Source organism: Thamnophis elegans, chromosome 6 (genome assembly GCF_009769535.1).
Source record: "Thamnophis elegans isolate rThaEle1 chromosome 6, rThaEle1.pri, whole genome shotgun sequence".
NCBI lineage: Eukaryota > Metazoa > Chordata > Lepidosauria > Squamata > Colubridae > Thamnophis > Thamnophis elegans.
Window position 1 is genome coordinate 69587289 of NC_045546.1, and position 15384 is coordinate 69602672.

The following is a 15384-nucleotide window of genomic DNA, read 5'->3' on the forward strand; positions in this document are numbered from 1 at the left end:
GCTAGAATGTTTCTATGTCCTCCATGGTATGAAATGCAATCAGGGTTCTTTCTCTTTTGCTTGTGCTGTGGCTACTATATTGAAAGGAAAGCTGGATGAAACTTCTACAAAAAAAATCAGTGATTGTAGAGAAATCCAGCTAACATAAATATATGGATATAATATTGTGTTTGCTTTCTCTTTACTTATTGGGGATTTCCATCTTTACCATTCACAACTCTCTACATTTATTGCAAGTAAATATGCAATTACTAAACAGAAGAATGAGTTTATAAATGGCACAGTATTGAATAATTCAAAAGCAAAACCACCTGACATTTAAGATTTATTAAGGCAAAAAACAGTGGTCAACTCAAGCACATAAGAATGTGAAAAAAGAAAACAGCATTACGTGAAAATGTACTATGTTTATTAATAGTCCTTCTTAAATGAGTGAAAAGAAATTACAATGAAAAATACAGCAACAAAAATAATCAAATGATATCAATTGACCTAATGGTGAGGAGTAGACAGGTAACTAAAGCAGATTCTTAATCTGTCCTCCTCTTTTGTTATTTGTCAATGGAGATTTAGCAGTTGGTGAGCAGAGGAAACAATCCAGGGGTTCAAATAAGATTCTTCCCGTTCACCTCTCCCAATACCTGTGAGATGGATCAGAAGAACTTTCAATGAAGATCTGTTGTCTAATGCATGGGGAGGGAGATGGAAAGGGAATTGAATGGGAAGTTCTGATGTAAGAGCGGATATATTGGTCAGAGACTATTACTACAGAAAAAAACTAGAAGTCATTTTCCACAGCTCATGGAGTTTGCCTCCATACTTTAAATAATTTGTGTGGAATGGCTCATGATAGAGAGAAGCCTTATCTCTCTCCACAGCATCATCTTACAGAAGGAATTTAGAGACGTGACGGATAGGAGATTTTTCCAGGTAAAGACATAGTATACAGAGGAAGCCTCTCTGTGGCCTTATTCCATTTGATCTTCATGTACAGACATCCTAAAATTAAAGAAGTCTGAAAGTGGTTTATGGGAAGGAATGGATGAAAAAGAGAACATTTTATCTCAAGCCCTCTAAATGTTACCTGTAAAGATTATAGGATTTTAGGATTCCAGGATTACTGGCAAAGGACTACAGATAGTCCTCATCTTACAACCACAACTGGGAGGTGAGGTAGAACTTCCACTGGTAAGTGATGCAATCATTAAGTGAATTGCTCCAGATTTTACAACCTTTTTTGCTACAATTGTTAAACAAATCATCCAGTCATTAAGTGAATCTGGCTTCCCCCATTGACTTTGCTCACTGGATGCCCCCCTAGGAAGGTTAACAATGGCAATCACATGACACCAGGATGCGGCAACAGTCATAAACCCATGGTGGTTCTCAAGCGCCCAAATTTCAGTTATGTGACCTTGAGGATGCTGCAACTGTTATAACCGCAAGGACCAATTATAAGTCACTTTTTTCAGTACTGTCACAATTTGCTAGTTCAGAATATTCTGCAACAGAAATCTCAAAGTACTAAGGATCTAAAGCAGTGATGGGTTCCAGATCCCGTTGCAACCGGTATACTGCAACGGGGCGGGGCGTCCATCACATGCGTTCACACAGCACATGCTCAGCGTGCCCATGCGTTCTTGCTGCCTGTGATGCTCCAGTTACTCGGTGGAGTGTCACGCAGGCACCATACGCATGTGCGAAAGCCCCAATCGGTTCAAATATAGGTAAGGAGGGCAGGCGGGCGGGCCCTCCGGAACACCGTACTGGAAAGGTATCTGGTGCTCCCAGCAGGCACCAGTACCGGGGCATACCGGTCGTATCCCACCCCTGATCTAAGGGCAAATAAAATCCTGATTTTAGATAACCATCACTGTATTTCCTAGTCATACGTCCTATTGGGGGTGCTTGTGAGAGATTACAGCACAGCATGTATAGACTCAGATGGTAACTGCATTTCAGATTTGTTCACTTATAATTGTTTCACATTTTAATATTCATGATATGTCAGCCTTTTAAGATAAATCAGACAAGAAAGCCAATTCCTTAAATTTGACTAAAATTACTTTATTGATACAGGCTATATCAACAGAATCTTGAAGTTTGACAGCAGTTCTCTTTCCCTTCCCCTTATACTCCAGAAAATTGGGGTAGAACCTTTTACCAAATGCTTATGTTATCATTGTTTCCCATACATAAAACATCTTTGTATACATGCTATTGAAGTCCTATCTGTACAGTGATTGGATTTTGGGATTGGGCATCAGTCAAATGTCCTCGGAGGAAGAGAAAGGAAATCTAGGGTGACGCCATGAAGGATGGTCCATCGTCTCCCACTGAGAGGCATAGAGTTGGAGACATCCGCCTATGGGAGGGGATGGATGATAGTCACTTATTTCTATGAAAGGGGCAGTTGGAAAACCCCCCTCGAAAGGACCTATGGTTAGCAGGCTGTTGTCTACCCTTGTCCCTAAACGATGTCCTATTGTGAGTGTGATCCTGCGCCTGGGGATAAGATCGATTAAATCCCACAGAGGTGGGCTGGGGGATCCGCATTCCGAAAGGATTGCCTACAAAAATAAGAGTGACTCTTGCAGTCAGCCTTCCTGGTAACGGATGGCAAGACCTTGCGCTTCTCCTTGGATTCTATTAAGACTGAATCCAAGGCCTCCCCAAAGAGTTTTCCCCCTTTGAAGGGAGCAGAAGCAAGCTTCCGCTTCGACTTCATGTCCCCCTACCAGTGGCAGAGCCAAAGCAGATGCTGCGAGGTAACGTTAGAAGCTAGAGCTCTTGAGGAAAATTTGGTGCCATTGAGTGAGGCATCTGCCGAATATTTGACTGCTGCAATAATTTTGTTGACATACTGGCGCAAACTAATGTCGCCTGCTGGCAGTTTGGATTGCAATTTACGCAGCCAGAAGAGGGATGCCCTATTGAAAAAGGAAGAGGAGGAGGAAGCCCTCATGGCCCATGCAATAGCCTGGTGGGTCTTGTGACAGGCCTTCTCTGCTTTCTTATCCTCTGCCTTAAGGCCCTCCAGAAGGTCAGCTGGAAAGACAGAATTGGAGGTTAGGGCTACTATGGGATCATCTAGAAGAGGGAGCTTTAAGTGCTTGATATTGCTCTCCATGGAGTAGAGCTTCTTGTCCAACCTACTGGGATTGGCCATTGACCCAAGCTGTGCTCACTGACGCTGGATGACATCCAGGAAAAGCTGAGGGGCTGGTACCAATTCCTGGAGCGGGGTGGTTTCTTTGAAGAGGCTGGCACTTGGATCCTGAGATCCAGTGGCCTCCTTATTGCCCGCTCTGGGGTGCCCATTTGAGTGGATGCTCCGGCTTTGGTGAGAATAGCCTTCAACATTGAGAGTTTGAATAATCCCGAGAAGGCGAGTGTGTCAGGAGCTGGCTTTTCATCTTCTGACAAATCTGGGGCCTCCTGTCCACCCTCCTCCACCTCAGACTCTTTGCTAACAGCAGAAGAGATTGGAAATGAAGATCTCCCTAGCTGGTCCTTGGAACTTGGGGCATGTGCTCTAGTTCTGGATTCACCCTGGCGAGGCAAGCTGTGGTCTAACTGTTGAATGCCCTCGGCAATCTCCTGAGATATTGCACATGCGATAACTTCTTTCATCTCATGGGACAGATTAGGACCCCGGTCCTCAGATGGGTGATGGCCCTTGGTTCTAAACCTAGGGGATGGAAGATCTTCCTCCTCAATGAGGGAATGGGTCTCATGCACTGAATCCTCAACCAGGGACGGACAAGGAATCTAGGAGACATCCTGGATGAATTGGGCAATAAGTCAAGCTCCCCCTCCTCTGCCAGGGATGGTGATATATCCCGATGGAAAGTGGGCAGGGAAGGGTCTGCAGAAGTTTCCACAGGCGGAGAAGGAGTAGAGTAGGGCAAAGACATACAGCCAAACACCCTGCAGCCGCATAGAAAGTTCTTCCTGGGGAGGGGGAGACCTGTCTGGCAGCTGGGAGCAAGGTCACTGAATTAATACCCCTCCCGGCAGCGATCTGCTTTGGAGCCAATGCAAAAAGCCAGGAAAGAAAAAATGCGCCAAAATTAAACCACTCCAAAATGGCCACTGCGCGGCTCAGAGCAACAATGGGGACTGTTGGCAATCCAGAGAGCTCACAGGATCCTCTGGAGCAAGAAAGGAAGTCCTCTGACAGTTTTTGGGGCACCCCTAAGCTTCCTACCTGCCCTCAGGTTTGTCAGCAGCCGCTGAACAAACTCCCCGTGGTGGTGTCTTAACCGCGATAATCACGGAAGGCAGCTTCGCTCCAAGCAGCCTGCTCCGCGCGTCCCAGAAGAGCGGAGGGGAAAAAAATAATCTAACTGCAAAAAGACCTAAACTATAGCAAACTTAAGACAAAAATAATAAAGGCTACACTATACACTACACAGTTTGGAGAGTCCAATTCTGCTGCTCAAGTACTGGAGCTCCCCAAACTGCGTCCTTTTAGGGTGACTGAGTTTTTAAAACTGGCCTCTAAAAGAAGCAGGAGGCATGGCTACACAAACTTTGAACTCAGTCCTTGGGCAGCAAGCTGAAGTTAACACATGCTTGGACTCTCCAAGCAGCACCTACGAGAACAAAAACATCTGCCAAACTATCCCACTTCCTTTACATGGAAGATCTGAAGCTACCAATAGATAGAAAAACACCATCTGAAATAGAATCACTGTTCAACATTCTCTGTATATATAGCTAACATTTAGCAATGGAACTTGGATTGGACAATTGTGTCACATTCACTTCATCACTATAGACATCAGTGCAATGGGTCTATAGTCATTCAAGCTTTTTATGGCTGCTTTCTTCGGAACTGGGATAATTGTGGCTGCTTTCAAGCCTGATGGGACTCTAGCCTGTTGCAGGGAGAGGTTAAAATCCTTGTCAGGACCCCTGTTAATTGGTCAGCACAGGTTTTTACCACTTTCCCAAACACCCCATCTGGACCTGCAGCTTTGTTGGGATTTAGAGCCTTCAGCTCAGCTCTCACTTGATGTTCATCCAGAGTGAATGGCTGGAGGTCAGAGGGCCTTTGGGCTAGAGCCACAGAAACTGATTTTTTGACCTCAAAGCAGGTGAAGAAGCTATTTGGCTCCTCTACTAGCAGGGCATTAGGGTTCACTGACAAAAGGGCGACCGACAAAAGCGCGCCTGACTAAACCACGGTGACAAAACCACGAGTTCTAAAGCACGCCGACAAATGAGCGCTGAAGCACGCCGATAGAAGCGCGCTGTAAACCTAACCCTAACCCTAACCCTAAACCTAACCCTTACCTTAACTTAAATCGCGCTTCTGTCGGCGCGCTGTTGTTGCCACATTGATGACGTCGTGTTGATGATGTCATGGTTTTAGCGCCATGGTTTTGTTGGCGCGCTTTTGTCATGCGTGCATTTTGTCGGGTCACGGGGCATTAGCATTGGCTATTTTTTTAGGAGCAGGAACTTTGAAGAAAGAGATCAAGCAACTAATTCTAGCTGCACAAGACTAAGCCTTAAGGACAAATGAATACAAAGTCAGAATTTAGAAGACTACAACAGACAGTAAGTGCCACCTATGCAAAGAAGATGAAGAAACAGTGGACCACCTGGCAAGCTGCTCAAGAATATTGCAGACTGACTACAAGCAGTGGCAAAGTAGCAACAATGGTGCATTGGAAGATCTGCAAGAAATATCTTGCCTGAAAGGAAGAATTAGTGGGACCATAAAATAGAGAAAGTCATAGAAAATGAAGTAAATTGCTCTGGGACTTTAGAATTCAAGCAGATAAGCACTTGCCACATAACATCCCAGACTTAATAATTGTCGATAAGAAATACAAAAAAGTCTGGCTAGAGGGCCATTTGAACACCATTGGCATTGACACATTTACCATCAGTCAATTGCAAAAGGCAGCTTTACTGGGAACAGTTTCCATCTTGCGACGATATCTGTAACACCAAACATCCACATCTGCCTATCCCAGATCCTTGGTAAGGACTTAACAGGTAGACAAAAAAGGCCAAACCCAATCTGAACATCTGGCTGACTGTGCAATGATTAATAATAACAAAACAACAACAATAGTATCAAAATAGTACATGAAAAACATGTTATACATACGTTTTTTGCCATTGATATGATCAAGGAAGTTGATGGAATCTTTCACTACGCAGTCACATACATTACAATAATACCTAAGGAGAAAGAGAAGATAATCAATCATCAAATAGCTAATAAACATTTTGAAACTAATTAATTGTCCTACCCAAAGGCAACAGTATTATTAGGTTTCCAGAAGCAGGTTAAACCATAGCACTTTTTTTCTGCTTGGTACTATCATCTTGGAAATAATCTCCCAAATTGTTTACATACAAAAAAAAGATGCTAAGATCTTACAAAGTATGCAGATAAGAGCAACAAAGATGATAAAGGGTTGGAGACTAAAGAGTATGATGAACAGTTGAGGGAGCTAAGTAGGTCTAGCCCCGTGATGGCAAACCTACAGTCAGCTGATTTTCAGCCTTCCAGAGGGCCGGGGGAAGCCGTTTTCACCCTCCCCAGGGTTCAGGAAAGCCTTGGTAGGGCGAAAAACGGACCCAACAGGTCAACCAGAAGTTCATTCCCAAATTTCCTTTTGGCCCATTGGGCCTGTTTTTTGCCCTCCCTAGGCTTCAGGAAAGCCACCAGAGCCTGGGGAAGGCGAAAAACAGGCCCAATGGGCTAACCTTAAGTTCAGAAACAATCCGTTTCTGGCTTCTGGAGGGCCTCTGGGGGGCTGGGGGAGGCTGTTTTTGCCCTTCCCAGGTTTCAGGAAAGCCTCCAGAACTTGGGGTGCATGTGCAGGGTACATGAATTGTGGGTGCGAGCACGAGCACAATTTTGCCACATCTTTACAGAAAGGTTAGCCATCACTGGTCTAGCCTGCCAACGAGATGGATTAGAGGGGACAGTCTTCCAATACTTGAGGGGATGTCACAGGGAGGAGGGGTGGAGGAGGGGGTCAACTTATTCTCCAAAGCAGCTGAGGGCAGGACTAGAAGTAATGGATGGAAGCTTGTTAAAGAGCTTCCTAGAATCTAGTAGGAAATCTTTTCTGTTAAACTGTTAAAAAATGGAATCAGAGTTGTAGGTGCTTCATCAACTAGTGGTTTTCAAAAATAAACTGGAGAAAAAAATTAACTGGAATGTTATAAATGTGTTTAGCCTTCAGCAAGGGGTTGGACTAGAAGACTTCTAAGGTCCCTTCCAGCCCTATAATTATGTTTAATATCAATCTGCAGCTTCCACATTCAGAGAGTCCTCAACAGCACTGAATGAATGGTGGTTATGACTAGTCCCCAGAATTCTCACATAGCCTCTTGCAATGCATCCACTATGAACCCCACTATGTCCTTCTTGTACCTTTCTGTACCTTCCCCCCGTTTTGCTGCACCTCTCATAGCCCTGTGCACCCCCTTCCGCCTTTCCCTACCTGGCAGCAGGCACTTTATTTGCAAGTACCTGACACTTGAAAATTTCCTGCTGGTTTCCCCACTGACCTAGATATAAGTCAGTAGGAAGTTGCCTCACCTAATGACCATAGGATTTATTTAACAAAGGCAACCAGAACTGCAGGGATTGCTGTCACTAAGTGATGCAATTACACTTTATGACTATATCACCTACCGACATAAATTCTGGTCCCAATAGCAGTCATAACTTCTATATAAAACATTTTTCTGGATGCCTATTATCTTTGCTATATGCACAGTTTCAGTCCTCCTTATTATACAGTATACTTGGGGGTATACATAAGAGCTGACTGAGTTCAAGAGGTTCAGTTTTGTTATTCAATATTTATATCTAAAGACATTACAAAAAGAAGAGGAACACTATTCAGTGACCATAGGGGTTTTGAAAACAGACCTTGTTCTTAGTGGCTAGTTATAATAAATGTGTACTTAAAGCACAGCAGCAAATGGCATTCCCCAAGTCAAAATGCATAACTGTCATCAAAATTAGCCTAATTATTTTGGTGTATAAGACAAAATTTTCCGTAACAGTCACACCCTACAAGTAAAAAATTCATAAATAAATATAGCTTAAAATAATTTTCAGTTCTTTCATGACATCCAAAACCAAATGATCACAAAGTAAACATCATGTATCTCATTCTGCATAACAGTAAAACTAGCTGTTATTTTCTTCATTTTAAAGACTGAGCCTTTAAGTTTCAGATCACATATTGGAGATTTCTCATTATTTTATGTAAGTTTTACTGATTTCATTTGTCATTCAACTTCCTGATCTTCTTACAAAGCAACAAATAACTGTAAAGCCTGCAGTGTTATCCTACTTTAAAGTTTAATGTGTGTATTTGAACCATATCTTTCAAAGATCCTGGAACACCGGGAAACCACCCAAAGATTGGGAAAGAACTAGTATGATTCCAATCTGCAAGGAGAAAAATGTGGATCTAGGAAACTACAGACCAATCAACCTCACTTCAATACCAGAGAAGATCCTGGAAAAAATAATAAAACAACGGATCTGCAAAAATCTAGAAACGAGCAAAGTTATTAGTAGAAATCAACTGGGTTTGTCAAAAATAGATCATGCCAGACAAACCTTATAGCATTTTTGATAAAGTGACTAAATTAATGGATCAGAGGAATACTGTAAACACAGTTTACTTAGACTTTAGTAAGGCATTTGACAAAGTAGACCAAGGCCTACTTCTTGATAAGATTTGTGACAGACAATGTCACCACCAGACAGATTTGTGATTGGCTGACCCACCACACTCAACAAGTAGTTCTCAGTGCAACTAAACCTAGGGAAGCATGCAGTGGGGTACTGCAAAGTTCAGTCTTAGGCCCAGTATGCTTCACCATCTTCATAAATGATCTAGATGAGGGGATGGAAAGGGAACTCATCAGACTTGCAGATGGCACCAAGCTGGGAGGAATAGTCAACACTTTTGAAGACAGACTCAAGATACAGAATGTGGAGACCCAAAAGACCCAACTTTTGCATCTCATTTGGAAACCAAGGACCCAGAGTATGGAGGAAGAATGGAAAGGCCAATCAAGCACAGTAATCCCACGGTCATTGAACCAGTTTTTGGTGCTCTTGGCAAAAGTTGCTCTCATCAGAAAAGACTTTGGACCAAGGAGCAATAGGACTTTGGACCACTATGCTTCATTAAGACCAGGGTCAACGCAGCCATCTACCAGGAGATTTTGGAGCATTTCATGCTTCCTTCCACAGACAAGCTTTATAGGGATGCTGACTTCATTTTCCAGCTGCCCATACTGCCAAAAGCACCAAAACCTGGTTCAATGACTGTGGGATTACTGTGCTTGTTTGGCCAGCAAACTCGCCTGACCTGAACCCCATAGAGAATCTATGGGGCATTGCCAAGAGAAAGATGAGAGACATAAGACCAAACAAATGCAGAAGAGCTGAAGGCCGCTATTGAAACACCTCAGCAGTGCCACAGGCTGATAGCTTCCATTCCACGTCGCATTGAGGCACTAATTGTTGCAAAAGGGGGCCAAACCAAGTACTGAGTACATATGCATGCTTATACTTTTCAGAGGTCTGATATTGTTCTATGTACAATCCTTGTTTTATTGATTGCATGTAATATTCTAATTTTCTGAGATGGTGGATTTGGGGTTTTCATGAGCTGTACGCCATAATTATCACAATTATGACAAATCATGGCTTGAACTATCTTGCTTTGCATGTAATGAGTCTTATCTCATATATTAGTTTCACCTTTTAAGTTGCATTACTGAAATAAATGAACTTTTGCACAATATTCTAATTTTTTGAGTTTCACCTGTATATGAATCTTCGTGTATCTATAATTGTTAATAATCAACTAAACCTGACAGCTTTGTTAAAAAAAAATATATGGCTGAATTTTCTACTTTTATCTCTTCAACCCCACTTCCAATATTTTTTTTTAATGTTCAGTGAATAATTCAGGTTCAGTTTGGATAAGTGAAATACATTTAAACTGTTCCATATATGAAGCATAAAAGGAGGCTACTTTAAGGATTGCACAGCTATATTATCTTTTTCAAAAACATATCAGCAATTCCAGTCCTCTCATACTTGTTGATGGTGATTGGACATTGCTTCACGATCAATACTATAACCCTCTGGCTTTGGTTGACTTGGTAGCACAATATTGTCCTCTAATTAAAAAATGCAATGACAACAACCTCTCTTGATTCTTGCTATTGGTTTTTTGAAGTAGCAATAAGGAATGCTCTTTAATGAGGTTTAAAACACCATATCTTTTGACAGCATTTCACAGGCCATTGACAGTTAACTACAGGAATTAAAAAGCATCCAAATTCGAAGAAAGTAGAAGCAGCTTAAGCATGCAATGTATGTCTTTGTGCTAAACAATCAAGGACTTCATTTTTGTCAAGGCATAATAATAATGTGAAGATGAGGCCCACGATTGATTTCATCTTTAAATTCCTGACCATATCTGCAACTTTAAATACCAAGGGCAGTTCCCTTTGTTCTGTGCCTCTTTGTACTGCCCCTACCTCTCCTCAAGACAAGCCCCAGGACCCGTCTACCCAATCCAAGTCAAGTTCCCGTCTACCCAATCCAATCCATGGATGATAACTCCAAATGGAATGTAAAATCCTGCTTACTATGAAAATAATGCTCATATGAGATTGTTGGTCTGTGTTTTCTAGGAGAGTGCTGAGGGGTTGCACCTTCCAAGGGTACAAAATATGTGAAACATGATGTGAGAATTTAAAATGAACTCTCTGAGGACTGGAGATGAAAATCTACAACTTAAATATCGGAGAAAGAAATATGATACTAATTTCTAGGCTATTACGTTAGTGTATGCAGTGAAACATCAGAAAGAACACCTCACCCACAGAATCCATAGTCTTACTGTAAATATGATGATTCCCACAATATGGTACATAAAGAGGAGAATGTTTTAATTTTTAAGACAGAAAGAAAAATATGACTAGGTATATATTAGGACCATGCAATACTTCAGTTGTAAGGAGTATTTTTGTTTCTTTTGCAGAAGATGGAGCATGGCACTTGAAGATCACATAGCCGTAGCTTAATCCTAACCAATAATAAAAGGTGATTATTTGAAAGAAATGGGAACTTTTGGCAAGTACCACATAACGCAGCAATAGCACCAAGAATTAATAACTTTCTAGTTCTCTGGAAAGTAAAAGTAAGGAAAGATAGGTTATTGTAATCTTATAGTAGTTAGTTCTAATGGTATTAGTTGTTTGTCTGGACTACAGAGAACACTCACTTAATGACTATGCAGTGACCATTTGAAGTTACAGTGGCACTGAATAAATGGTAGTTATGCCCAGTCCAGAATTTACAGTGATTGCAGTCATGTGATATAAATTTGGGCGATTGGCATCCTGAATGAACTTATGACTGGAGGATTCAATGCCTCTCCCCTAATCTTCCTATCTTTGCCCTTTGGGCCATCCCAATTTGCCACATCTGCTACATTGGGCTCTGCTGGCCCTGTCACCCTGGGCCGTGCTCATCTTGCCACCTCAACTGACTCTTACTGTCTTCTTCCTCCTGTTGTTAAAGAGATGTGCCTAGCCTGTACCCTCATGAGGCAGCTGCTGGCCATGTCAAGCTTTCACCCTGAGGCTGTGTGTAGCCCTGTCCAAATCAGATGCAGCTTTCTCTAAAGGCTTTGAAGGAAAGGTTGCACACGATTTGTACAACGCATCTGCTGCTCTAAGTTTCACTGAAAAGGGTGTGCAGAGTGCAGGACAGCCAAAAGGGCAAAAATGTGGGGAGATAGGTATGGAGGGGGGAGGTTGAACAGGAGGCAGAGGAGGCAGTCCCTTATCTTATCGAGGCTTGAGGATGAGAGGAACCACGCCTTGAATGGGGTGTACATTCACTTAAGAGACTGTTGGAGTTTGGTTAACGATGGCAATTGGGACTGCTGCAATTGCTAAGCAATGCAGTCACATGACATCACACTTTACAAATTTGCATCGCTTAGCAATAGAAATTCCAGTTGCAATTATCATCATAAATCAAGACTACCTGTATCTGCAAGGGCTGACATCCATCTTGCAATCTTGTTTGGCTTTAATGAAAAGTGTTAACATTTGGTGAAAGGCAGACACTGCACTCTACCATAAGAACTTTATCACATCTGCAAAGTATGCTGATGATCATGGTTTGGGCTTGCTTTTCTGCTTAGACTTTGACTGCAGCCATTGATGGAACTATGAATTCTGAATTGTATCTAAACGGTATGTATCCATCAAAAGTCACATGGTAAGACAACAATTCAAAACACACAAATTGTAGAATAGTTAAAACAGAAGTAAATTAATGTTTTGCCAAGTTAAAATCCTGACTGTAATGTTGTGGAAGGAACTGAAATGGGCAGTTCACGTGAGGAAGCCCACCAATTTTCTTGAGTTGAAGCTGTTCTGTAAGGAGGAATGGACTAATCCAGTTCTTGGAAATACTAAGTTGCAGTTATTTCCCAGTTATCAAATGCAAAGATTCACATACTTTTGCCACATACAGATTTGTAGCTTTGGATCATTTTCCTCAATAAATAAATGAACACGTATAAAGTTTTGACTCATTTATTTAATTGGGTTCTCTTTATCTAGTTTTAGGACTTACATGGAGACTAGATCACATTTTAGGTGATATTATGCAGAAATATTAAAAATTCAAAAGGGTTCACAAATTTCTGAGCGCCTTTACAATGCCAGCTGCTCATTTTAATATCTAAAGTGACACAAAGCCACAGGCTACAAAGAGAAAGAGGTCTTTGAATCACTCAGCTCTTAAAGACTACACAGACACATCCATGTAGTTTACCTAGAAACAATACAGAAATGGCTTGCTATTCCAGGATGATTTTAGGGCTAGCCTAGCCCCAGCATTTCCCAATGGGGGAGGAGCTAAGGAGGTCCTACTTAGCTTTTAAACTCAGGAAAAGTTGACTGAGTGCTCTCACCTGCCAAGGTAGTCACCAAGCCTAGTGAAAAAAAGGCTTTCTTATGTGAACTTAGATGTCAAGTTCCATTCAATATAGATTATGTGAATTGTCAAAGTTTACCTTATGCATAATCAATATTTAAGTTTGAATTCAAGATGCCTAGGAATTTATTCTCTAGGAATCTTTCATTTAAGACAATTAAGGCTGACGTATTCTCATGATTTAAAAGTAATTCTCTTGGGGCAAATATTTATAATTAAATTGATTATTTTACCCCATTTTTTTTCTTGTTCAAACAGTCCATAGATTACCTTCAGGTAATAAGTTAAAGCAGCAGCAGTCCTTATTAAAAATAGATTAATGGGAGAAGACATAGAGATGAATTATTTTAGTCAAATACCAGGAGGTTTTAAGAATCAGCTTGTCAAATACTAAATCATTAATGCTACTGATTTTTTTTGTTGTTTTTTTCCAAGATGTTACTCGCCATATCTTGACTGTATTTATGTCACTGTCATTTTTAAATGACATATCTAGATTAAAAACTTGGAAATCTTGAACTAGATTTTTTTTTTTTGATGGGGGAGATTATCCTATTTTTCTATACTTATAAAATATAAACAATTAATTGGCTTGGAGGAGAAAGGCTTAGTGATTTTATGTGGCAGAATAAACTTTTCTTTGACTGGGGATTCTATTAATAATATGCTAGAGAATAATCCATTAGGAGGGTTGCAGATGCATTATCCACTGCAGCTTATCTAGTCAGTGAAACTTGTATGTCATTAACTCTTTTATTTATAACAGCCTTTTGCAGTGCTGGAAGGTATAGATAAGGAAGGTTCCATTTAACAACAAGTAACTTGTAAAAAAGAAATCTGGGTACAAGCCAATATGGGAAAATGACTTTAATAAGGAACTTGGAGAATTTCAATGTGGTTTACTTTTTATTTTTCAAATTATTAAAACTATTTCTATTGAAATATTCTTTTCTGAAGCTGCAGCAGACATGGCATTTTTACTCCTATCCTTGCCTCTTAAATTAGTTGTGAAGGATTTTTGGAAACACAGGCAACTTCCTGCATATGTGGTTAAATAGCCTAGTAATTAATTTCTTTTAGAAAGTAATTATTTAAAAGCTATCAGTGATTACCAATCAAATCCACATGACAGTATAATATTATTGTCAATTTCCAGGGGAAATGCAGCTCTGAGACACAAAGATTTAATTAATTATGGTTATATGAAAGGAGGTTATATTACTTGTAAGTCTATACAAGGACATTCTACAAATGGCTGATATAGCACTAGAATGCTTAAGGGAACAGAGCAATGAGATGTCTTCATGAAAAGACCATCTAGTTTTATCACATTTTATTTTCAACCACTTTTCATTAAAATCTTCTATCACGGTGGCCATGGGCTTATTCCCAGGTCATCTTGGTTCCAACTCAGGACAGTGGCCATGTTGCCAATATGATCTTGTCAGAGCAATGGCAATGTGATTTGGTGGAGGAATCTATAATTACTCCCCCACCATGGTCATCTCATGCGCTGGTATCCTTGAGATTCTCTTAGGGCACCCCACCACCATCACAGGGAGACCAGACCTATTCAAGTGGTCTGTCCTGGGGACTGATGGGCCTAAATGGGTCCCAGAAGGGGAATATTCTAGGGAGTGGGGGGTTTGCTGCATAGTCCTGCCAAAGCTCTGGTTATATCCTACAACTAAAGGGTGGCCAAGGGTTTTGGACAGGATTGCACATGTGCAGTCTCTCTTGACCATCGCTCCCAGCATTTCCTGTGGTTCACAGCTGAGCTACATTTCTGAAATGAGGTTAGGAGATGATGCTCAGAGCGCTGCTGGAGGAAAATAAGGGATGAATCTGATGGGACACAGCTTCAAGCTGCTACTAAGGCCTATTTCATGAAATAAGAATGGCAAATCACTAGTTCTCCAAACCTATTGCATCTGCAAGTGTCTGCAAATGTTCAGGATCGCCCAGTCCCTCCTGCTTGGGCAATCAACTTCAAAAGAATTTGTTGAATGCCTGACAGAGTTACTTGGATTAATCCCCAGATGAAATCCATATGTGGTGTGCGTTCATGCTGGGGGAAAGATCTTAATTATCTTAGAACAGTTTGATCCTATCACACCTGATGAAGTAAAGAGAGCCCTTGATGTTGTCACTGCAACCACCTGTCAATTAGATCCCTCCAGGTTGGTGAAAGCGTCCAGGACAGTGACAGACAGATGAGTACAGGCAGTGATAAATTCTTCACTGCAGGAAGGGACGTTTCCAAGACTTTTTAACAAGACTCTGGGGTTCAACCCCTCCTCAAAAAAAAAAAAATCTCTGTCATCTGTGTGGCAATTTCCATCCATTCT

The 15384-nt window shown here is 41.3% G+C and overlaps 1 protein-coding gene across 1 annotated transcript in view; it reads right to left on the bottom strand.

Moving 5' to 3' along the window:
• The window catches only part of ZMAT2 (zinc finger matrin-type 2), a 60065-nt gene that overhangs the window by 18082 nt on the left and 26599 nt on the right, over positions 1 to 15384 (bottom strand). The window contains exon 4 of the mRNA XM_032219293.1: positions 6128 to 6201. Within this exon, the coding sequence (XP_032075184.1) occupies positions 6128 to 6201 (74 nt within the window). The remainder of the gene's footprint in view (positions 1 to 6127; positions 6202 to 15384) is intronic.